Source organism: Suncus etruscus, chromosome 1, assembly GCF_024139225.1.
Source record: "Suncus etruscus isolate mSunEtr1 chromosome 1, mSunEtr1.pri.cur, whole genome shotgun sequence".
NCBI classification, from domain to species: Eukaryota; Metazoa; Chordata; class Mammalia; order Eulipotyphla; family Soricidae; genus Suncus; species Suncus etruscus.
Window position 1 is genome coordinate 141,337,059 of NC_064848.1, and position 24,664 is coordinate 141,361,722.

Consider the following 24,664-nt stretch of genomic DNA (forward strand, 5'->3'; position numbering starts at 1 on the left):
ATGCAAGTTGTCACCTTAAAACATGTCCTATCTGTCTGGCTTCTACTTGCCTTTCTGGCCTGTTCTATTTTTACACCTAAGTCTTAAAAAATTGTTTTTTTTTGCCATCTTGGGAGTTCTTGGGCTGACATTGTGGGCTGATGGTTCAATGTGAAGGCCCTGTGGAATTAGGACTATACCTAGCAGTATTCGGGGGTGCTGAGAATCAAACTCAGAGCCTGCACTTGCCAGGCTTGTGCTCTAGCACTTAAGCTATCTCTCTGACATATATCCTTAACTCTAAACCATCTGGAATTTAACGTGGTATACAATGTGAATAAACTAAGCCACTGATTTTTCCATTTTCGGGGAGCTAACCAATTCTGCTTATTGTGTGATCTGTCCTTTCCTTACTGATTTGAAATGTCACCTTATCACACATTTTATATAAAAAGATTTTATATAACAAGATTTTTTTCTGGGCACTCCAACTTATTCCACTGATCTATTTAGTAGCAAAATATCTCAGGCCTATGGCTTTATCAAGGTATCTTTTATATGCATATAGCTAGCTATACATTGAGTTTTACCAAGGCAGGAGGCTATGGGAGGAAACAGAGAGGAGGAGCACTGGAACAGTGATAAAGGAAAGCAGACACACTGACAGAGGGGTTTCATGGAGTACTATATGCATGAAACATTGAACCACATTATGAGTCATGGTGCCCAAAAGGAAAAAAAAGACCTGAATTGATGCAGGACATAGAATGAGTTTTATTCTGACATGTGTGGGACACTCAAACATGGGCTGGAACAGAGATTCCATTATGCAGGAGCCAGTTTATGGTTATGCTGTGTTGACTGGACTGAAAAATTGTGTGAACTCATTTACAAGACAATATGTATCTCATAAAGCTCCTCCAAAGGTGAACTGAAATTCAGGGTCCTTCACTAAATGGCCCACAGACATGACTAGTTGACATTTCCAAAAGAAAAATAATCCTGGGGCCAGAGTGTTAGCACAGCACAGCATTAGGGGATTTGCTTTGCATGCGGCTGACCCAGGATGGACACTGGTTCGATCCCCAGGGCATCCCATATGGTCCCCCAAGAGAGAAGCGATTTCTGAGTGCAGAGCCAGAAGTAACCCCTGAGCGCCGCTGGGTGTGGCCCACCAAAAAAACAAAAACAAAAATAATAATCCTGGGGCCAAAGAGATAATATAGGAATTAAATAGCTCCAACCCTTTTGATTCCTGGCATCACATATAATTACCCTAAGTTCCACCAAGATAGCCCCAAGTTTCACTGGGTCTGACACCATTACCCACACAAAAAAAAAGTAAAAAAAAAAAAAAATCCATCCAAAGTCCCCAAAGGTCTGAAAGTGACTATAGAGAGACATTTCTAGTCTTCATAAAAAGAAGATCGTTGGGAGTAGGGTAGTGGAGACACGAGAACTGGAGTTAGAGATTTAACTGACACCTCTGCACATTTTAATATGACTTTGTTTCATTCTCCCCCCACTGTACCCAAGGAGGAAGCCATTCCTTTTTCCTTCTCCCCAACAATTCTGTACTTCCCCCATGGCAACAAGTGATATCAGTGGGGCAGGGGGTGGTGGCCGCCCTGTTCTAGAATGTCAGCAACATTCTCCTATCCCCCTGCAGCTCCGAGACCATCTGCTATTGGCTCAGGGAGACAAGAACAGATGGTGACAGTGCCTGCTCTGCCCGTGTCGGCTCATCTCCACTTACTGCTCCGCTGGGATGTAGCCGTCCACCAAAGGGTTGCATTCCACACCAGCCACCTTGACATGGGAGGCAATGTCCCGGAATTCCAGGCCCAGGTTCTCCCCTCGGATGGTGACCTTGGTACCCCCTTCCCGGGGGCCCGTCACTGGAATGATCTGGAAAGAAGAAGTAGCTTATTGCTGAAGCTGTTTACTCTTGCCTGTCACCCTTGCCCCAAAGGTGCCTTGACAGCCCCCAAAGGTGCCTTGATCTGAGCCTATTTAGAGTAGGGGCTTGAGAGAGCCATCTGTGTCCATGTCTGATTGTAGGACAGGGCTTCAAGCTACTGCTTCCTTCTCTCTTTCCTGGATATCAGGGGCTAGTATGAGAGGCCCATTTATTGACTAGATAATTCACAAACCACTGGGAACCATGCATGGGCTTTATGTGTGGCTTCCCTCTGGGAAAATATGCTGAAGACGTTGATGCCAGCCAGAAACTGAATGCCCCTGGGAGCAGAGGATCTGTTTGATCTGTTTTCTCTCTCTCTTTCTCTCTCTCTCTCTCTCTCTCTCTCTCTCTCTCTCTCTCTCTCTCTCTCTTCTCTCTCTCTTCTCTCTCTCTCTTCTCTCTCTCTCTTTCTCTCTCTCTCTCTCTCTCTCTCTCTCTCTCTCTCTCTCTCTCTCTCTCTCTCTCTCTCTCTCTCCCCCCCTCCCTCCCTCTCTTTCCCTGCGATTTGCTTGAACTCAGGCCAAGAAGAAAGTAAGTGATACCATGATGGTGCTGCCAAAGCATTAGCAATCATGGGCAGTATGGGCAGTAGCCCCTTTGGGCACTCTTGTTCAGATCTAGGGTGGGGGAGAGACTTTCTGGAAAGTGGAGAAAGGAGCAAAGCTGGAGGGGGAAGCAGGGCCAGAGTAAAAGAGCAATCTTCTCCACCAGTTTTCCAGCAGATTTCGCACTTTCAAGGCTAAGGAATTCCCCTTTTGGAGCCTTACTATTGAGATATTCATTCATACTGGAGATTATAGTTGGAAATGGGAGAATCCCTGTGTCTAAAGAATAGGACACTGGGGGTTAAAGGGACCTAAATAGGAGCACCCCTGAGAGCTGTCTGGAAAGACTCACAGAGTCCAGTTCTACCCTGTTGAACAGAGTATGGCATAGGGGTGAGAGAGAAAGAGAGAAGAATGTGTCTTTGAATCTGAGATCTTGATAGTCTAGGGGCCCTGGGGACTAGGGACCAGGACCCAGCTTATTAATTTTATTTCTGATTTTGGGGCCATACTCTGCAATGATCCAGGGTTACTTCTGACTCTCTGATTCAGGAGTCACTCCTGGTGGCTTAGAGGACCATAAGGAAGGTCCTACCCAAAGCTGTGCTATTGCTCCTACCCCCACCTGCTTCTTACTTTATAGTGACTAGGTGGCCTGAGTCCTGGCCTCCTGGCCTTTGGGAGAGCAAGCCTGATCCCTCAACCAACATGAGGAACTGAGCTGTGTGTCCCTCACAACAAATACACTGACATCTTGGACTTCCCCTCTGCACTTAGAAGAGCAGCATTGAAGGATCTAGTGACACTTTACATCCCCATCTGAGATTGATTCTCAGGCCTGCCCTGTTCTCAACTTTTAACTCTTGGTTTGAGGGGCGACCAGAGGTCACCTAAATGGTGCTCCATGTCTACCCCCTTACAGCTTAGGACTAGATTTGGGTGAGCTCTGAGGCCTCTCCAGAAAGTTTTTCTGATCAGAATCCACTGGGAGAGGCCCCTATGAGTAGGTTTTCCAATTCTGACAGCAAAGTAGGGTGTGGGGTATTATTGGAAGATAGATCACTCTTTTGTAGCCCTAAATCCCCTCTATACTTTTAGCCTAGGATCCAAGTCTCTAAAGAAAAAGGGATAGTGAGAAAAAGCCAGTGAACCAAGGGTCTCAGTGCCCCAGAGGAGACTGGGGTGAAGGGATAGATTCTGGGTCCAGGCTGACCAGAAGGGCTCCTGACTCTGCAATGTGGCTTACCTCAGTGATTCGGGGGTTTGTGCATTTGCTGTTCGCACCTGCCAGCTCTAGCCACTGGCTCTCGTGCAGAGGGCAGTGCTGGCGCAGGGTGCACTGAGCCTGACCTTGGCACCATCCACATTGGAAGTCAGGATCCGCCTTGAGGCACCGCCCACAGCTCTCACGCATGGCTCCACATTTATAGAGGTGAACTGTGGGGAAAGGGTGAGAGGAAATTGGGGGTGGAAATGGGGAGAAGGGAGCAAGGAGGGTTCAAAAAGCTATGCCCCAGCCACCCAAAACTGGACACTCAGTAGCCTCAGCCACACACAGAAAAGACCTGAAGGAAATGCAGCACTGAACAGAGGGGCTTGGTGGGGACCTGCAATCCCTCCAAAATTAGCAGCTCCTTGCAGCCTGCTCTAAGGTCATAGTAGAAAAGTCTCCAGGAACAGGGAGAGGCCATGGTGGACAGTGTAGACCAAAAATATACACTAGAGTGACTCCTGGCAAACACATGGCCAGGGAGACAGAGCTACACCCTGCTTTCCCCATGGACCTAACCTTTGTTCTGAGCTGGATTGTCGATGTTGAAGTGGCCATTCCACACAACCGTCAGTTCCACCGGCAGGTTGTTGATCTCCATCCCCTCATAGGAGTACTGTGGGGAGACCAGAGGAAAGAAGTTCAAAGTATTCTAGATAAGGTGGGATTTTTGCCACTGGCTCAGGGCCTGGTCAGGCTACACAGATCTACATCATGCAGGGAGGCTTTCCCTGGGATGAGTAGCTAAGTAACCCACTAACTCCCTTGAGTTCAGGTTGCCAAACACATGCTCCTCATGTTCTTTGGAGGAACTAGAGTTTCTAGAACCATAAGAACTTTGCAGTCAAGAACTACAGAGAACATTGGAAGGGCTGGGACTTTAGGGGAGGTGAACTTGTAAAGGATTTGGCGATGACAGTGGGGTCAAGACCCAAGTATTTTACTGGCTCAGAGAAAGGCCTTAGATCCACTGTGGTGGCTGCCAAGAGAGAGTGGGGGAACAAAGGAGTTGCTTCAGGGGCCAATGGGTGGGTGCTTGCCTTGTGTGTAGCTGACCTGGGTTTAATCCCTGATGTCTCATATGATCTCCCGAGCCCACTGAGTACACCACTGGGTGTGGTCCCCAATCATAAAATAGATGAGTAGCTTCTAGGCTTCCTGGGGTCCTTTGGGTTCTACCCTGTCTGCCTGCGCTATGCTCTGGACTCTATGTTCAGATGGGAGAAAGAAGGCACAAAGTGTACTGCCCAGGAATGGTGTTGGAAGGCCAGCCTCAGCCCCTCCAGCTTTGAGTTCCCTCTTATACTTGGGGTGTCTATTCAGAATCCCCACAGAGTTTTCAGTTCTTCCCAAGACACCAAACTTGATCCAGCATGTACAGAACAAAGGGGTCCTTACAGTCTGGCTGCAAGGTCTGAATTTGGATTAGTTGAGGCCAAGAAACTTATTTTCTTATGAGGAGTAGGCTCCTAAGTGGTTCTCAGGGTATCTGGGGGGTAACTTCAGTGATACTCAGCTGACCAGGTTTGAAGGGTTCAATGCAAAGACTCAAGAAGAGGTTGTTGCTGAGACCTTGTGGTAACCACCAGGGCTATCCTTGAGGTGCTCAGAGACCCACACTGGCTTCTAGGAAAGTTGCTATTAATGCCCAAGCCAGAATCAGAGCTTGTCTCTACTTCCTGCCTCTGCTTCCAGTATCTATCTCTTCCTCTTGCTGCTTCTTGTTCCAGCTCCTGCCACTCCAGCCAGTTCTGGCCAAGCTCCTGGAGGGAGGTGGCAGTTGGTGCCTGGATATGTCTGTAGGAACCTGCCAGCTTCTCAGAAGCTAAATGAGACACAATTCATTTATGCACACACATTCAGTGCATATATCTGCATCACTTGCCCGTTTGCACACATGTGTACATGCACATGCACTGCCACACTGTGGTTCTGCAGAGACTAGCTGCATGGCTCAAGCAGAGATGTGAGTGTCCGGCTCCCCTCCTACAAATCTGCACTTCAATTCTGAGACTAACTCAGGAGTGCAGCAAGGGCAGATATCTGCCCACAGTAGAGTCCAAGCCCCTCATGTAACATGAACACTCAGACACTGGTGCCTCTGATGCCACATGCACATAATCTCCAAGGTTAAAATGCAGTGCAAGATCAGAGCCATCTGCCCGCATTTAGATTTTTGTGTGAACAATAAATCAGCCCTCTCTGGAGTGTTTTCCTGTCATATGATTGGTGTGTGTGGAGTTGTGTGCTCAAAAGATGGCTCTTGCCTCTGAGATGCCTGTGTGTGTCTGCACACACATTTTTCATTGCAAGGAAATTGAAGGAAAAATAAAAGAGTTTCAGGCTCCCATATGGCTGGCCTTGCTTGCTCTTGCCCAGCCCCTTCTCGGGATGTTGATGATGAAATATTATAGAAATCATTAACCCCAGTGCTCCTTCCGCCCCCTCAGTCTCTTGGGAAGTCACTCTCATTTCTGGACATCCTCCTCCAAGACCTTCATCAGGGAGTGGGGTGAGGGGCACTGGCATATAAGAGGAGCCTAGACATAGCTCCCCTCCCCTGAGGCCCCCACTCCAGCCTCCCCACTTAGCATTTATATAGCTCTCTGGCCAGTGGACAGTTCATCTGCACAAAGCCACAGTCTGAAGGAGTCTTTCGGGAGCCTGGAGGTTAAATGTCTCAATCAAGGTCTGAAACCCCAGATCCCACTAGAGGAAAACTCCCCACATGATCTTCAGGAGATATGACCCTCAGTTTCTCCACCTTCTATAGTAGAGAGCAATGCAATTTGGACCTTCTTTCCTCCCACTCTTTCTTTGCTGAGGGCTCTGAGATAATGTTGCTGCAAGGCTCTGTCCTGCTGAGGGAACAAACCTGAAACACGTAGGAAGTCCTCGGTGGTTCCATGTCTCTCTCTCATGACCAAATCCCTACCTAGTTCTTTCTCAAAAGAGCAGACAGCGGGCAATCACATGCCTAGGGAGGTCCCCAGCCCATCTTTCCCCAGACACAGTAATGGCCCTTGAGAGCCTGGAATCCATCATACCTTGTGGTCAGTTCTATAGCCATCTGATAATTTACTTGCTGGGGCATCAGCAGTGACTATGACGAGTTCAAAGGACTCCTATGAGCAACATCAGACATCCCCATGGATGCAACTCTAATGGAGGTCCTAAGTATCCAACTGCAGGGCATAGGATCTGGCTCAGGACCTGACCCCAAATATTGAGCAAGACATGATGTACTTGTTCTGATTCCCTAGCTCATTCATTGCACTGTTCCCCATTCCAGGGACTTAGGAAATGAGGCAGCAGATCAGACCTTGGTCCCAGATTTAACTAAACTGGGCTGTGGCATGCTCCATCATTCTCTGTTGCTTTCATGAAGGTTTATGAACTGAAGTGGGGTTTTAGAGTTTAGGCCTCTGCTGCTGCTGAGCAGGACTGTGGGAGAAGACTGAAACTCACCGAGGTGTTCTGGCACTGCACACTGGAGCTGTTGAAGCGCAATGCTGGCACCCGTTGCTCACCACCCTGGATGCGGAGGATGCATTCATAGCCGCGTTGCCCTGACTGAGGCTGTGGCAGGTTCTTGGCCTTCAGTGTGATGGGCTTGATCACCTCCACAGGTACTAGGATCTTGTCTGCACGCAGCAGCTGAGGACAGTCCTGGGGAGAGACGGTGTAGCTCAATTGGGGGCTGGTAGGATGAAGGTGAAGGACCACAGTGAACCTTCCATCCGGACATGGATCTTCCCTGACAGTCCTAGTTTGAGCAGGACAGGATTGAAAACAAGCCCCAACTCCCAGGTTTCCATTTCAACAAACTCTAGAACTCTGCTTGCCTGCTCCCATCCTGTCAGACCATCTATTAGGCTGTCAGAAATACCCACTGGTCTTATGTTCTCATCTTGTGGCCAGTGTTGTGGGGGTGCCTAGGGTTTCCATTTCTAGGTTACTCAGAGGTAGAGTCCTCTGAGAATGGTCTACTGTAAGCCCCCCAATTTTTTGAATCTAGATGCTTCTGATTGAGTTCTGAGGATGGCCTGACTCCACAGTCATTACTGCCCCACATTACTGCCTCTGTCCCACATAGGGTACCCAAATATTACCAGTGGGTATATAATCTTTTCTGGCACTAGGGAGAGATCAAGAGGGCCTCTTGGGGGGTGTGGGAAATGAACCACAGCCTCTTTCAGGGGAGAGCAACTCTTTTCAGAAAGCTGGGAATCAAGTAAGGAATGTAGATGCCCTGTCTTATGTGAGGGTAGGGCTAGGGTGTCACTGGTGTCTAATTAGAGGGGTACAGGGAGTCTGTGCTCACATGGTCCAGTGAAGCCTCTGTAGACTCGATGCAAAACCAGGCATTGATGCCAAGCATCCCCACCCTCACCCCCATGAATCCTCCTGGCACTCTTTGGGATACACAGACAAGTGGCTCTCAAAGACTCCTTGCAGCAACTATACTCATAAGAGCAAGGCAGAAAGGAGGGATGAAGGTATAAATGGCAGGCAGGAGGGGCACCAGTAATCAGGCAGTTGTCAACATCCTTCCTGAGTTTAAAATCAAATATGGCCCAGCCCCCAAGTGAAGGTCATGCCAAGAACCATGTGGACCATGTGGAGAACAGAACTCTCTTGTCCTTTCCTGAATCCTCTATAGGCCACATTCTCATATTGATGCTCTACTTCCTTGCCTGCCAGCTCTAAGGGTCCTAAGGACCCATTATGTTACAATCAATCCCAAGTTCATAATTAGGGGTGGTTTCGTCTCTTTTCCTCTGTTACACTCTGGCCACAGTCCTTTCTTTTCTCTCCCTCTGATTCAAGTGCCCCTTACTTTTACCTTGAAGAGAAGCTAGAAGAGAACCAAAGATCTAGCAATTCCACTTTAGATCTATTTCCCAAAGAACAGATAGCAGAAGGTCTTGCCTAGTACATTTGTAGCAATATCATCTTCCATGGCCAAGAGGTAGAAGCAATGCATGATGCCATGATCAAATGATAGATCATTCAAATGATCCTCTAGAATATGATTCTGTTCTCAGAGGAAGTCAACTTTAGTATATGTAATTCTATGGAAAATTTGGAAACATCAGGCCAAGTGAATAAACCCAATGCAACAGAGCAAAAACTCTGACTCCAATAAATCCACCCATAGAAGCTATCTAGAAACCTAGAGAAAGAGGATTTGATGATATAATTGAATACAAAGAAAGATGTTAGGGAAGATGAGAATGTTTCAAAGATGGACAGAGAAGATGGTTGTGAGTTTAGGGGCCACTGAACCATGCACTTAAAAATGGAAAAGAGAGCTAAAGAGATATCACAGGGTTAATTTACTTTTGTTGTATGTTACTGACCCCAGTTTAATCTTCAGAACTTAATATGGTCCTCTGAGCACTACTAGGGGTCATTCCTGAGCACAAAGCCAGAGATAGCCCCAAACACCAAACAGTAGGTGTGCTCCCTCCCAAATAAAGTATGGTGGAGAGTAATTTCTTGTTTATTTTTATACAATTAAAAATGGATGCATAAAACAGGGGAGACAAGTCAACTGGTATGAGGCCTTAATGTATGGGGGCTCCCAGAGACCATAGACAGGTAGATTCTTAACAACTCTATCTCAGCTGATGTTAAGAATCAAAAAGGAGTATCTAGAAAAAAGTGGGACATTTTAAGCCAGACTTCTGGACCAGTAGTTCTGACTTCCTTTTTCCTCCTCACATATTTTCAAGCCTAACTTTCTTTCCATGACTTCTGCCTGGGCATTGTACTCTGCAAATGGTTGCCTGTGAAGTGAGGAGAAATGCCCAGGGACAAGGGATAGCTCAACATCATTGTTTTAGACAAGAATAGGGTGTCTCACTTCCAAAATGGTGCCCAAGGTAGCTAGACTTTTTAGAGTCCTAAAAACCTACTCTCATGGATTCTTTCTACTTTGTAAAGATGAGGGGCTAGAAAGATAGTATAGTAGGTAGAATTTTGGCCTTGCACACAGTCAACCCAGGTTTGATCTTCACCACTCCACATAGTTCCCAAAGCCCACCAGGAGTGATATCTGAGTTCAGGACCAGGAATGGGACCTGAACACCATTTGGCCAAAACATTGGGAAAAAAAAAACCACCCCAAAACATAAAAAGTAGAGAAATTGAGGCCGGGAGAAGCAAATGATAGTTCAAGGGCAACAGATGTATGAGCAGCTGGAGAGCTCACACCCACCATCTTTCTCCCCTTTAATGAAAGCTCCCTCCAGTGGGCAGGACCAACCAAAGAAGGGGAGCCAGGATCTCAAGGAACCAGGGAGCTGGTTGGACTAGAACCTTGCGTACAGGCTGATCTGGTGCTGATCCAAGGCCTGGGGGATGCCTAAACCTCAATATTCTCCCAACTAGAACATCCTTTCTGAAGCTTGTTAGGCAATCTCTAATGAGTCCTGATTGCCCAGGGTCCCATAAAGGCCTCATTTGCATATAAAAAGACTGATAGCTCTTCTAGTAAGTTCATTAATAATAATTGGAGAGGCCCAGGGCTAGGCTGGGTCCATTTTCCTATTGGGAGTTGGGTACATGCTGCTAGCCCACCAGGCAGCCCTGTAACCTGTTTCTCTCTTCCCAACTCCCCACCCTCACCTGACTTGTTCTGAGAAGTCCAAGTCTGACACTTAGAGCAAAGACCTCCTCATTTCTCTGCCATATCCATATCAAATAATTCCAGCACTTCTGCCCAAACTGGCTGGGGCCCTCCAGACCCTGTCAGTACCTTTAAGCTTCTTTAAAGAGAAAGCCCCAGGCTGGATGATCCAGCTGGCTGGGCACAAGGCTCCCTTAGTCAGTCTTGAAAGGGCTAAGCTGTCCATCTCCTGTCAGCTGGGATAAAAATGCCTGCAGGGCAGGAGATGTGGCTCAAATAGCAGAGTATATACTGGGTCCAGGCCCTGGTGACCATTACTCTCTGTGTAGTTAGATGCAGCTCTCACAGCACCCCTCATCCCTTCCTGGAAGTGGCCCTAGGTTCCTAAATGCCATTTGACATGACTCCCTACCTCCGTCAAATGGCCATTTGGGGGGTAATCCTATAAATCACCAAATGTGAGTATCAGGGATGGGACAAAGATGTATGCAGTTAGGGTTGTTCTTTGCTATCTTTCCTCATGGTTCAGGCTGTGTCTCATTTGGCCTCTTGTCACTTCTGATTTCACTTCTCAAAGATTACCCTGCCCTGTGCTTAAAACACACACACACATGCACGCACGCACGCATGCATGCATGCACGCATGCACACACACACACATACACACACACACAACCCAAAGCCTTTTTATTTGATTAAAGAACTGTGGTTTACAAAGTTATTGATAACTGAGATTTATGCAAGCAATATTCCAACAACAACAAATGCACCACCAGTGCCAGCTTCTCTCCATCAGTGCTCTCATGCACCCTCCTACACCCCACACCCTATCCTATTCCACCGCGACAGGCACTTTTTAAAGTTTGTGATTATAGCTTAGATTTTGTGTTTTCAGTGTTAATGAGTCTATGTTTTGGCTATATAGCTAAAGAATGGTACTTTCCCATGAATTTTCTCTCCACTTTCTCCTAGTGCAACCTGACAATTTCAACTCCAGGTACCCTTAACACCAGGGGCAAAAGCTGAAATTAGGGTATCATTTCCCTCCACTAGCAGCCTCTTTTCTAGTCGCTGAATACCTAGGGATGTGAGGTCCCAGGCTCTGAGTGTGAAAGCTCCTGGACAGCCCACCATGTGTCCTTTGGCAAATCCCTATTGCAGAAAGGAGAAAGGTTGGTGGGGGTGCCATGTTTGTTTGTTTGATTGGTTGGGATACCTTGATTTTTGTGGTCCAGATGCTCTTAGGAACCCAACAGACACCAGAAAATATGATTACACAATCTTTTTGAAAACTCTGTTTCCCTATCACTTTAATACCTGATGAACCAGTTCAAAATATTCTGGAATTTCAAAAACCACTCCCACTGATAGGATGTTGGAGGAGTTGGGGGGGGGGGCTTTGTGGAGTAGATGGGCCCCCTGGGAGTAACCATTTACCTACTGGGAGGGAAATACTTTCACATTTCTAAAGGAGGGTCACTCCTGGGATCTTGGAGGTCCAGGAAGCACACCAATTCTCATCAGTGTGGCCCACAGGCTTGGCAGTACTTGGGGGCAGGGTAGTCACACCACAGTGCTTGGCTTAATATTTTAGTAAGCAACACCTAGCAGCTTCACACAGTGGCACAGACTGGTCTGTACTATGATTCAAAGGAGCACAGTTAACCAGGTGCAAGGATTCAATTTGGGCATGCCAGCTCTATATCCCATTTCATTGGATCACCCCCTCGCAGCTCCAAATAAAGCAACAAAGGACACCAGCTCTTTATTTCATTCCCACAAAGCTGATGAACAAAATATTTCCCCTGATCATTTTACTGACTTTTGTTCCCCAGATGATTATCTATACTCCCCACCCAGAGTTCCTCCAAAAACACACAACCCTTCTCTTTTCAAGGGCAACTTTCTCAAGACCATCATTTGAAAGAGCCAGCTTTTGGAAGGTGGAAAGTACCTGCACTGAACAAGATTATTTGGAGACAAATGCAGACTCTTAAGAATCAGATTCCCTAGGAGGCTGTTTTGCCTGCAGCTACATTCTGCAGCTGTAAGGAAAGAAGGGGGGGGGTCGGATTTGGAAAGACCAGCTTGAGGCATCTTTCATGTCTGGCTTTTCCAGGAGATGGTATCAGGGACTCCAGGTCAACTGTCCGGCCCCCCACCCCCTTGCTTATTCTGGCCTTCACTCAAAGCCACAGTTGAGTGAAGACAGTGCTGCTAATTACAAGGAGTTCCAACACCATGCCAAAGCAAAGAAGCTAGAGAATGGCTGTCCGCTGCCATGTCCAACATGTCAGCATCTGTGTTCTATAGAGGTTTCCTTGCATAGTTAAATAATTGAACAAGGACATAAAGAATGCTCTGAAGCTGAGAGAAAGAGAGAGAGAAAAGTCTGCCTTCAGGCCTGGGGCTGCATGGAGAAAAGGTGGGAGGTGGATTTACAGCCCCTGGTGTGTTTACAAGATGAGAGCTCTAACTCTCCAACATGCTCCAGCCATACTGGGGGGAGGAAGAGAATGCTGTGGGGTGGGGGAGAGATCAGGGCAGGGACCTGAACCTAAGAAACTGGGGCACTAAGATGTAAGTGATTTGTAGGCCACCTCAATTCCCATCAATTCCAAAGACAGGCCAGCCCTAGTCTCAACCAATCCCCCCAATTTATACTTACCTCCTCAGACCCAAGATACCCAATACAAAAATGGAATGCACCATATATTTTCTTGCTGTCCCCAAAGTTTATAATGCCATTAGTGTGATCTACGATGGGCTGGTTTATGAAGAGAGCCAAGTAATAATACAGAAAGGAAATACCCATAACCTTAAAGGAGGAGGGGCAGATGAGATTGATGGAAAGTGCAGTCGGAAGTAATGGCAACCCGGTAATGGGGCCTCTGGAGAGGGGCCTTATGGCATAGAAGGGGAGAAGTTCTTTTAGGTGGGGTTGGCTTTGTTTTCTCAAAGGAGAGTGAAAGGCAGACCCAGAGGTGGGGTTGATGGCTTATTCTCTTGGGTTAGATCTGCAAAGGGGAGCAAAATTCCTGATAAGACTCAAGGGTCTGATTTCCCTCTAGTGTAACTGAAAAAAAATATTCTTGGTCTGTTTGATCCTGGGGTGGTGGTGGGGAAGGTGTAGCAGTCTTAAAATTTTAATAGTTATCGTCTCAATCTTGGAGAGCACAGTATCTTAGAAACAATGCATTTCAGAGTACCAGGCAATGTTGGGTAGAAGGGGTATTGGGTGAATTTTTCTAGACCAACCTTGTAAACTACATAGAATTCATTTTGCTTCATCTGATCTTCTACCTGACCTCTGGACAAAGGCTCTGCTCTGAGCCTTTATGCCAGGAACAGGAGCATTTTGCCTTCTTAGCAAAGTCTATCAGCCTGAGTGGCCCACTCCACTGCTCACTAGAGGTATTGAAAGACCATTCACTGAGGGAATGCAACAAAGAGGCTTAGCTGAGGTGATATGAGCAGAATTGAGGTCAGGAACTTTAGCATATTCCTTCAACTCCCCCTTTTCTTCCCCTCTGTCTTCTCTTTGGATCTGGCAGTTGATCTAAGGACCCAAGGTTGTTATCATAATGCCACCATTAGTTGAAACAAAATCATTCCTTGTAACAAGGATATAGTTACCACAAACGACATGTTATTGGCCATTCTATTTCTAATCATTGTAATTATGCAAGAATAGTTGCCATTAATATAATAACAACAATGATCGACGGGCTTTCTTTGTTCCACGCCAATAACTTCGTTTGAATGTACTCTTTATTCAGGAAAAAAAAAAAAGAAAAAAGAAAAGGGTAATTCAACAATCCCTGGTGGTAGCTCATAAAGCCAACACTGAAATTGGACACTGCCCAGCGGAGCCCCTTCCTGGGGTGCAAGATGGTGCTGAGGGGGATACAAGCCACCTGGCAGTCTACAAAAGACCATGCTCATCTTCTCACACTTGAAGGGTACAAGAAAATAAAAGCTGGGGACTTTGGGAAGAATCCCTGAACCTGGCTCTGCACCTGGAGCCCCAAGGCAGCTACAAACTTAAGGCAGGCTGAGAGTCATGCAGGTAGGCAGGATGGGAGGTCTAGGCCTAGACTGTAGCATTCACCTTTTCTTTTTGGGGCATGTATTCTCTTCACTGCTCTCCAAAGTATTCCCAGGATTATAATTAGAGCTATCAAAGGTCCTAATCTTTCCCAGAGTGGAACCTACTGCCCTGGCCCCTCATTGGGGGCGCAGGAATGATCCAAGGAGAATTTAGTAGGCTCTAGTGCAATTTGGGATGGGGGGGGGCGGTAAGGCACTTTCATCTGCTTAAAGGTTTCAGGGGAGGGCACTGAGTCATATTTTTCTGAATAGGCCAAATAAATTTGAGAACCTCTGATGCAGACCAAGGACCCCACTCTCTGAAAATGGATCTCCAGATATCTCATACAACTGAAAATCTCTTACAATTCCTCAAGTATGGGAAATAACCAAGAACTGGACCGTGAGGAGAAAAATGGTATGCAGTAAGGCATCAGAGTAGCACACAACCAAAGAACTCTATACCTGATGTGGAGTAGGGACATTTGTGACTCCTACAAGAATCCTCTTTCAAAGAGTGCTTTTCTTTGTTATTCTTAATTCCTATTATTTAATCTTTCCAAATATAATATATTATTTATAAATATTTATATCATGTACTAGGGGAGGAATATAAGCATTAAAATAGCACTATATTTCTATTAGCAGTATAAAGAATGTCTCATAAAAGGAGGACAATGATCTCCATTCACAGAACCTCAAATGTTTGGAGTAAGAACACAGTCACAGACAAAGATTAGCTTCTTTTCCCTCTGATATAATATCCAGGGAGATGCTGCTTCAATGATAGCTCTAAGGTGATCAACTCTGACTCTTCCTTTATGTCAAATTCTAAATAGCCCAAAACTGAGTTGTGCTGAATGCAACCTCCAAGTTTGGATGGAAGCACAGTTTTAGACTTTTTTCTATTTGACTAAATACCCATCCAAGGAAAGAGATAAACCTAAATTTAATCCAGTCAATGATGGGATAATGGCATGGCAATGTCTGTCACTGCAATGGCCCACATAAAATGACAGTGAAAAGGGAAGCACCAAATGCAGCTGTAGGACAGAACAATGCCATGTTCCTTCACTGACCAAGTACTTTGATGTGCTAGAGTCCCAGTAGCCTTTGCCAGTGTTGAGTAGCTATTGCCTGGTGATCCTGGCATGCAATCTGAGCATCTGAAGTCACCATTCATCTAGAGGAATCCCCAAACTGCTCTGCAGCACAGCAGCCTCTTGACTCATTGTCTTCTAGTTGTTTTTGACTTTTACTCAGTAGTTAATGCAAGGTCCTTATTTTGGTTTTTGGGTCACAACCGGTGATACTCAGGGGTTATTCCTGGCTATGCACTAAGAAATTGCTCCTGACTTAGGTGGCCACATGGAACACTGGGGATTGAACCCAGCTCTGTCCTAAGTCAGCCATGTGCAAGGCAAATGTCCTACCACTGTACTATTGCTCCAGTGCCGATGCAAGACCCTTTTGTAAATTTAAAAGAAAGAAACTTGGGACAAGAGGAACAAACAAGAGTAAGCAGAAATCTAAAAACCTCTTCAAGGTAATTAACTGATTAGGGTCCTTTGAAATCTACCAAATAGATCCATTGTTTCTGCTTTTCATTGAATTCCTGAGATTCTCCAACAGTGAAACAGGTGCCAGGTTCACCAGTCTGGAGAGCTGAAGAGAATCTGAGAAATGCTTTGTTTCAACTCCCATCAAGTGTCTTGCAGATTTCTAAACAAAATAGGAAGAGATTGCCTCCTGGCCTGAATGCCTCCTGATAATGCCTAAAATGGGTGGAGCTGAGAGCCTTTCCTTAGATCTATACAAACATGGTTTCACTGAGCTGTCAGTCTTACTAGCTTTAGGTCCATGTGTCTAAAAGACCAGGTGCATTAAATCAAATGTAAAATCCAAACAACACCTATGTAAAGTTAAGACGCCATCCTTCCCTTTCCCTAGGAAGAGGCCCTCTAGGTGGGTCTCTTCTGATAATGAGTATGGATCAGCTACTCTGGCCACAGAGAGACCTCATGGTGGAGACTCCCACCAGCCTTTCGTATGTGGAAATATGCCTGCACCTCCATGGGAGTGGAGAGTACAGAGCTTGATGTCTCCCCAGCCTCCAACTCAGAGGATGTGGTTCAGGATCTGCAATGTGAAGAGGCCTGGGTATCTAGTGAAAACACAAACCATGCAGTTCCAAGGGCCCTGGGCTTTCTGGTGTTTTTAAGATCTCTGCTTTCATTTTTTGTTTGCTCTGCTGAAGTCCCTTCAATCAGCATCATTCTAATTGGGTGTTGACCTTACCTCACCACCATTCCTTAGCCCTATCTCTAAATAAGTGGCCTGTTCCTCTTTTCTCTGTCAAAGCTCATTCCAAAGGGGCTTGGGCCTCCCCACTGCCAGGCAATCTAGCTAATATCCATTGAATTAGGAAGCCCAATGTAGCTGTGTGTCTGGGTACAAGCACTATCCCTTTCCCCTTTTAGCCTCTCAGGTGACACATCTTCCTCCTGCCATGAATCATTTGGTCAAAGTGGGATTCAAAGTTGAGGGTAAAAGTTTGTGGGAGGAGAGCAACGATGTTATGATAAATTTTTCTAGTCTTTCTGTGCTCAGCATATCCCTCAATCTATCCTTAAACTTTAGATTCTAGGACTAATACTTGCTCTTACTGGTTAGGGTAGGCTAGGGCTACGGGGGTCATTGTCCCTGTGTGGAAATGTGAAGGTACACCCAAGATGGGAGGTGGGTTATGAAAAGGGTAGAGTCTATCTGAATCCACTGTTTACAGAGAGAGTACAGGCCTGGGGCTCAGAAAGCTCTGTATCTGCAGGGAAGTGGTGGTACTGGATGATTAGGTGGGGGCCTAACAACAGCTGAGATGCAAAGAAATACAGAGAGAGCTAAGTATAATTAAATACAGAGATGCATAGATACAGCTCTGTATCTGCAGGAAAATGGTGGTACTGCTAGACGATTAAGAGGGGCCTAACAACAGTGGATATATAGATAAGCAGAGAAATACAGAGAGAGGTAAGTATAAGTATACACAGAGATGTATCTACCTATTGGGGTAAATAGAAAGGCTAGGAATGAGACTAAGATAGAGAGACAGAGATGTAGAAAATTTTCTTCCATTCAAGTACTAACCAGCCAATTGAGCTTAGTTTATAAGATCAGAGGAGATTAGGCATGTTTGCATTGCATTGCATTGTATTACTGTATTGCATTGTATATTTGCATTCTATGACTACATTGTATGATTACATATTATTTAATTCTAGTTGCTTGTCTTCCAAGCAAAGTGTTTTCAAACCCTCTGTCATTGAAGCTTTTGCCATCAACCTCCATTCTAAGGCAGTAAGCACATAGTTGTAATGTACTTCTAATATGATGAAAAATAATTTTCAAGTGTAAAAATAAAAAAGCAGAAGGAATAAAAATGTGTCAGCCTACCCTAGCCCTTCGACCAGCTGCCTCAATGACTCTCCAGCTAGAATTGCAGGGGATTCACTAAATATTCAGTTCAGTCTCTCATCCAGTGTGGCAGGTGATGGAAGACACTGGGACTCTAATAAGGTGGCAGGTGAGGCCATAGCTGCAAGTCTGAAAACCATACTTGGAGAAGCCCACATTGCTCATAAGTCGAATATTGCTTCCTTAATTCTCTCTCCCTTTCACACACATTTTATCTTTGCTCTGTTTGGTGCAAAGCATACTGGTATTGTCGGTGCAAAGTCTTGACATGGCCTGATAGTTTTTTTAGGCAGCACTTAGCACCCTGGCTACTGGTACTTACCTCAGGCAGCTTCACTCGGCCTTCCTGGAAGGAGCAACTCTTGGGGTCGTGGGTGCAGACATGCCGATATTTACACCAGTGGCAGCGGTATGGACTCTCCACACAAGATAGGCACCTGGGCATAGACAAGGAAGAGTATGAGTCAAAGAATTCAGGTGAACTCAAACTGGGGGGCTAAGATTCTAGTAAAACGGGTTTTTATGGGAAGAGAAAACACCTCCAATCATGAATATAAAGATCTTGCACAAATCTATTTCTTCTCTTCCAACTCCTATGGAAGCTGAGCCTTTGGCCTCCCCAATCCTCATTCGGGTGAACTCTGGCTCCCAGATCCTAAACAGTCACCTTCCACATCCCTATGATGTTAACATTTTTGAATTGGTAAATTGGGAGGTCTAGAGTAAAGGGGCTCATCCAGAGAACCCATGAGAGTTAAGTCAAATATGACATTTTCATTCTAATTGATTCTATTATCTTGGCTATCAGGACCCACATAGATATGCCCATAAGAAAGCAGTTCTAATAGCCATGTGGGCCAGATTCATGTAGGTTTGGGGTGGGGGTTGTTCTTCCTCACCACAGATATAGCTCTCCTCATTACTGCCTACACCTTCTCTTGGCAGTAGTGGCCAGACTAAATGTACTACAGGGATATCACCTTCTCCGTGCCCAGGTAGCTGCTGTATGAGTGGTACCCTAAAAAGAAGCCACTATTTTACTATGCACAGAGGACTCTGGGGCCCTAAGACAGATGTTCTCCAGTTCAGTGGAACTCAGAACTTGTCTGCTGTCCCATCTGCTGTCTTTTAGGAAACTGAAGCTTCAACTAACAAGACCAGAGCCTTCTCTCTTCCCTCACTGGGTCCAGACCCAGCATACAGGTGACAGTTAACTAATGAGTCCCCAGATGACAGTCAGGGCAAGCAGGAGCTCCTCTCTTCTCCTTATAGCCCCCTTTGGAAATAAGGGTACTTTCCACCTATGTATATGCCAGGCATATGTAGATAGATTGAAGGTAGAAGATGCATTGTTGGAAGTGTGGCCTTCCCCACCAGTTTTCACTCTCTCCTCTCCTCTCTTTCCATTAACCCTGTTAACAGCCATAGGATGAGAGATGGTGAAGTGTGAATAGTCTCTTCCAGATGGTGGTTCCCTGAAACAGGGTTGTAGGGAGGTTTCTTCTCTCTCTCTAGATAAATTTGGACCCCAGGAGCAGGGAGCTGTTTATGTATGATGATAACCGGGTGACACTTACGAGTTATGAACGCTGCAGTTGTAGAAGACAAAACTGGTGCTAGCAAAAGTCATGCCTGTCTCCTTGGACTTGAGCTGCAGCTGGACAACATGGTGGTCCCCTATAGGACAGAACCATCCACAAGGTCAGGGGGAAGGCTAAGGCCCTACAGAGGGCTACCCTAGAGAAATCTGTACTCAGAAAAGGGAAATCATTTTCCAGGTGAGGCTCTTCGCTCCACATAAGCCCAGACAAGACTGAGAGTGCTGCAGAGGAATTTGTGCTCCATACCTCTTTCCATACCACTCCCTTGGTCTCCAGTTATCACTGTTTCCCTTCTTCTATAGGTATGTATCCCCAACAAACACTCAGGGAACTTCATAAACTGCATTCATACACACATGCAGGCTGACAGCAACTGGGTGACAGGTATATCCCCACAGCATAGCAGACACACACTGAGCCAGAGCTCAGATAAGATGTGGAGCATTCCCCATCTCTGCTGATAGTGACCATGTTCTAGTGCCCCCTATTTCCACTAGACTCAGGGTGCACTGGGTTGGGGAGTTCCTTTGATCTTGAGCTGGTGCCTGGGAAGATGATAGAACCCATATGTAATTTGCAGTCCAGACTCCAGTACTTCTGGCCCATTCCACAATGGGCCTTCCTCAAAGTGTCACTAGTCAATCAGCTCCTAGCAAATATGAAAAGCCAATGTGTCTCTGGCCAGGCTGCTTCTAGTCAACCTGTGGCCTCTGTCCACCAAGCCATTTCCAGGGCCATTGGCAACAAAGGGACAGCTCTGGGGAGCTGGAATCAGGTGGGGGGAAGGGAATTTAGATTCGGAGAGCCAGTGAAACAGAAAGGAATCAGATGAGCTTCGGAACCCTTTGCCCAGTTCCTGACAGAGCCCCTCCTTGATCTATTCCCTGCAAGTCCTCTCTCACTCTAATAGCAAGAGGATTTGAACTTGACCCTTACTCCCTGAGACTTTCTGGTCTTGTCCCACCATTGCCCTCCTTGCAGTTTCCCAACCTCTGAGAAGGTCCATGTGATAAAGAGACTTGCATCCCTTTTCCTATAATGTACTCACTCATTCATACACCTTCCTCCACCTCCCCATCCTGCAGTCAGACTGTAACCACCTGAGTGTGTCCTGAGCTCTCGTTTATTGGGCTAGTGGGGGAGGCTATGGCTCTCCATCTTCATTTCCAGGGACTACTCACCATTTTCTGTGATGATCCGGGGTACCTCCTTTGCTGCTGGGGAATAGCATTGGATCTGATCGCCTATCACCAGCCCATCCATCTCTGACAGGTCCTCAAAGGTGCAGTTGACGCCCGCTGACAGCTCAGGGACATTGTACGTCTCCAGGACCAGCTGTGAATTTCACAGCCCAGGGATTTGGGGGAAGGGGGGGTGCAAGAGAGATCAGAAAGGAAGAAGAGAGAGAAACCACGAGGTGACAGCAACACAGAAAAAGAGATAGAGAGGTTTATAAGAGCACAGAGAAAGAAATGGGGTGGGAAACCCCAAGAAACTTCATTATAATCAGAATGGTCTCAGCTTCAGGAAGCAGGAATGGGTGGGAGGGTGGTGGGCAGAACTGAGGTTTAGATGATGAAATATCCTTTGACATTCTTCCTAATTCTGGAAAAATGTCCCCCAAGTACTTTGGGCCAGAACTTGTACCCCTTCTCCCTCTGTCCTGTCTCTTTGCTCACTCAGAAACAAAAACAAGGACCCCAGTGCATGTTCTCTTCTTATTCTTTCCATCCATTTTGTTATCATGGTTTGTTGGTGTACCTAGCTAAAACCCTGAAGTTGGGTGCAAAGACCCTAAGACCCACCCATATCTGGGAGGGGTCTTGGGAACCGGATAATAGGTGTAACTACCTGCAAGACCTCCCATTTCTGGGAGGGGTCTGGAAAAGGATAGATAAACCTCTGAGCCAGGGGATTCGGGGCGGGTGCCCTTTTGCCGTTTCTCTCTTGGCCCGGCTTGGCTTCCTGGCTTTTGGATCTTTGGGCCGCATGGAGCCCAAAGGGAAGATGGCTAACAGGAGATAAGATGCAGGGCTAGCAAAATATAGCTGAATGCTTAAAAGGTTGACATAGGCCACACACCTGTGGTGGCTAGGGCATAAATAAAGATGATTCTTCCTGAAGCCTGCGTGTGAGTGATTTCACCTGGGCCTGGAACTCGTCGGCTGCATGGAGGTTGCAGAGCCATGTGGGCTGGATGGCATCATCCACCATCCAGCCCCATCGTTAATTATTTAATGCAACAATGGTTTTCCCTGTCTTTCCACTCAAGAAGCAGAGTTCCTTCTCCAATTCTCCTGTGTATCCTAATCCTCTTCCTTGCCTATAGGTACTCAGGACCAGAGTCATGTGGCTGTGGCCTTGTTTGGCATGCATGAGGGGAGTATTTCTGTCACAGTCCTGGCCCTGGGCCCAGTGGTCTTACCAGTACATTGTACTGCGACACAGAAATGTTGCTGGGGTGGACCGTCAGCCGCACACACTGCCTCATTTCAGAGGCAAACCTGCGTGGCTCCCGGGATCTCTCACAGCGCTCCTTCCGAGTGCACCTGAAAAGGAAGAGATCCAAGACTCAGGAAGCTTACTTGAACCAATCAGGGGCTCACCCAATCCACATCACCAGCCACTCCCAGAATGTACTCAACTGCCTGCACCCCACCATGCATTTCCATCTCCCTCTCCACCTGCTGCTCCCCACCAAGTCCCCCCACTCATTTGGTGATGAATGCAGAACGTCCAGGGTCATTCTAAAGTCCCTTTGCCTTCTCATCATTCCCATTAGATGAAACCAAGTCCATCTATTTTGTTTCCTACCTCATCCTTGACCCTGGGGCTGCCCCTTCTTCTTCCTACAACTAGTCTTGTTTTTCCCACCCTCTCTTTCCTATCTGCTTCTTTTTCATGCCAGGTCTCTGTCTAGACTGCCCTCCTTCGTTCAACTTCTACTAATCTTTCCATACTCAGCTCAGCTCTTACACTACTATGTCTTTTTCCTCTAAATTCCCTCCAGTCCACTTCCACCCTAGGCAAAGTTAGGAAAACTTCAGTTATCCTCTGTACTGTGAAATTACTGGGTAAAATGCAACCTTCTAAGTGTGTGAGCCACTTAAACTATGAAACTATCCTAACTTCTGTGTAGCCCCTGTCCCACAGTCAAATGGTAAAGATCTAGGGGAAGATCACACTGACAGAGTTGCCCCAGAACTCAGCTGCTTGGAGGGTATTTCTGAATGCTGCGGTGGTGGTGCTGGAGAAATTGACTATTATGCCTGGTGCCCTGGTCTGTTCAAAGGAGGCTGTGTCCTACATGGATCCCATTCCAGGTGACCTGAGACCTTACACTCTTAGCTTCTAGAGGCTTTTGGGTGATATACATGGCAATCATGCCCCTCTCCCAAATGTGGGCCTAAATCATGAGGCAAGATGTTGTGCTCTCAGTTAGGGCTAGGACCTTGGAGGTCTCTGCAGGAAGGTAACTGAGTGATCCTGATTTGGAAATTGGATCCTACTGTGGACTGAGGAAAAATAGGGTTGTCAGAAGGACATGTCTAATAGACTCCAGGAAAACCACTCTAAAGGCACTAGTCTCTCTGAGTTCAAGAGAAGAGACCACAGGGAAAGGATCATATGATGGGATAAAGAAGGGAGGAGCTTGGTAGGAAGTAGTAGTCAGGGATGTGGAATTAATCATGGGATGGGGTGCGAGGAGAAAAATATAAAGAAGGAACAGATGGGTGAGATATGGGGTCAAAACTGAAGTTCACAAGGACACCCTGGGATCTTCTTGGGATGATAATCAGACATATAAGAGAACTGAACAGGGTGTTTCCTTGCATTCTCGGGGAGGGGGGAGAAAATCACTTTAGGTTATGGTGGTAAGAACAAGCAACTAAGTGAGGAGTTGTCTGAGGAATACTTAACAAATAGGGGAGAGATCCTGCAAGGCCATGGATTAAATGGGGCAATGGGTGAGATCAGGAGAAACCAGAACTTCCAGGCAGTGGAGGAGTCAAGGGGTCAGAAAACCCATTCTGGCAGTCATAGTCATTATCGAGTACCACATGGATGGCATCATGGCTACTGCCATCAAGTATCTCCACAACAAGTAAGGAAGAGGGACCTAAAACTTCTCATTTTCATTTCAAGAGGATGAGGAAGGAACCTGGACATAGTCAATAGCTTATTAAAGGGGCAAGATTGTGAGCACTAATGACTTGCCTGCTTCCAAGTCATTCTACCTTCTGAAGTTTCTAGACTGGGGGATGAGGGCCAGAGGCCCTCTAGTATAGAATGAACTCATTCTCCTCCCCATCTTTATGGCACCTCATGCACAGTGAACACTGGAATGTCCCCTTCTCTAGGTTCAGGGTGATATGGCCTACTATTGGGAAATGTTGTGAAGGGGATAACAACTCATGAAGTGAATATTTCAGTCCCTTCTAGGCTCACCATCTCAGGAATGAAAGGTCAGCCATCCAGCAGATTATGGCCACCAGGGTGTCTGCCACCTAGTTTTGGAAGTTAATTCAGCTGGCTGACTGCACTGGGAGGACTTCATTACCTCCAGCCATTAAGCTAATGTTATGGACTTTCCCAGGGTGTCTGCTCTGACATCGCTATTAATAGTGTTATTACTCCCATTAACAGCCGACTTGGAGAGCTAGTACCAGCTTCAATTATTCACTGGCTCCCCAACTTTGAAGTTCCTATTTCTAAGAGCAATTAGGAGGTCTGAAAAATGTCTTTGATAAAATTAGGAGTAGGATGAAAATGAAGCCAGTCCCAGTCTATTGGCACCTGGAATCCACAAATGAGGAGCTAGACAGGAATGAAATTCCCTCACTCTCCTGAGGCCCACACAAGTATTTGGGGGGAGGTAGCTATGTCCAGGCCAGTTCCAATAGCCTCTTTAAAACCTCCATAATTTATGGTATTGGAGCCTTCTGTAATTTTTTAAAAAATGAGCATTAACAATTGCTTCTGTTCCCTTGAATGCGTTTTTGCTGGGGAAGCTGCCTAAAACTCACCTTTTGTCATGGTTTTAATTGCTGGAGGTCACACTGATAACAGTGGAGCTCAGGTAACATATCACCATCCACATGTACTGCTTTG

At 46.3% G+C, this 24,664-nt stretch overlaps 1 protein-coding gene across 1 annotated transcript in view; it reads right to left on the reverse strand.

Moving 5' to 3' along the window:
• PLXNA4 (plexin A4) overlaps positions 1-24,664 on the reverse strand; it is a 365,632-nt gene that overhangs the window by 66,613 nt on the left and 274,355 nt on the right. The window contains exons 5-12 of the mRNA XM_049774269.1: positions 21,978-22,101; positions 20,734-20,887; positions 19,529-19,628; positions 18,274-18,388; positions 7,226-7,426; positions 4,277-4,373; positions 3,734-3,924; positions 1,736-1,887 (exon numbers count right to left, since the gene is read on the reverse strand). Of these exons, the coding sequence (XP_049630226.1) occupies positions 1,736-1,887; positions 3,734-3,924; positions 4,277-4,373; positions 7,226-7,426; positions 18,274-18,388; positions 19,529-19,628; positions 20,734-20,887; positions 21,978-22,101 (1,134 nt within the window). The remainder of the gene's footprint in view (positions 1-1,735; positions 1,888-3,733; positions 3,925-4,276; positions 4,374-7,225; positions 7,427-18,273; positions 18,389-19,528; positions 19,629-20,733; positions 20,888-21,977; positions 22,102-24,664) is intronic.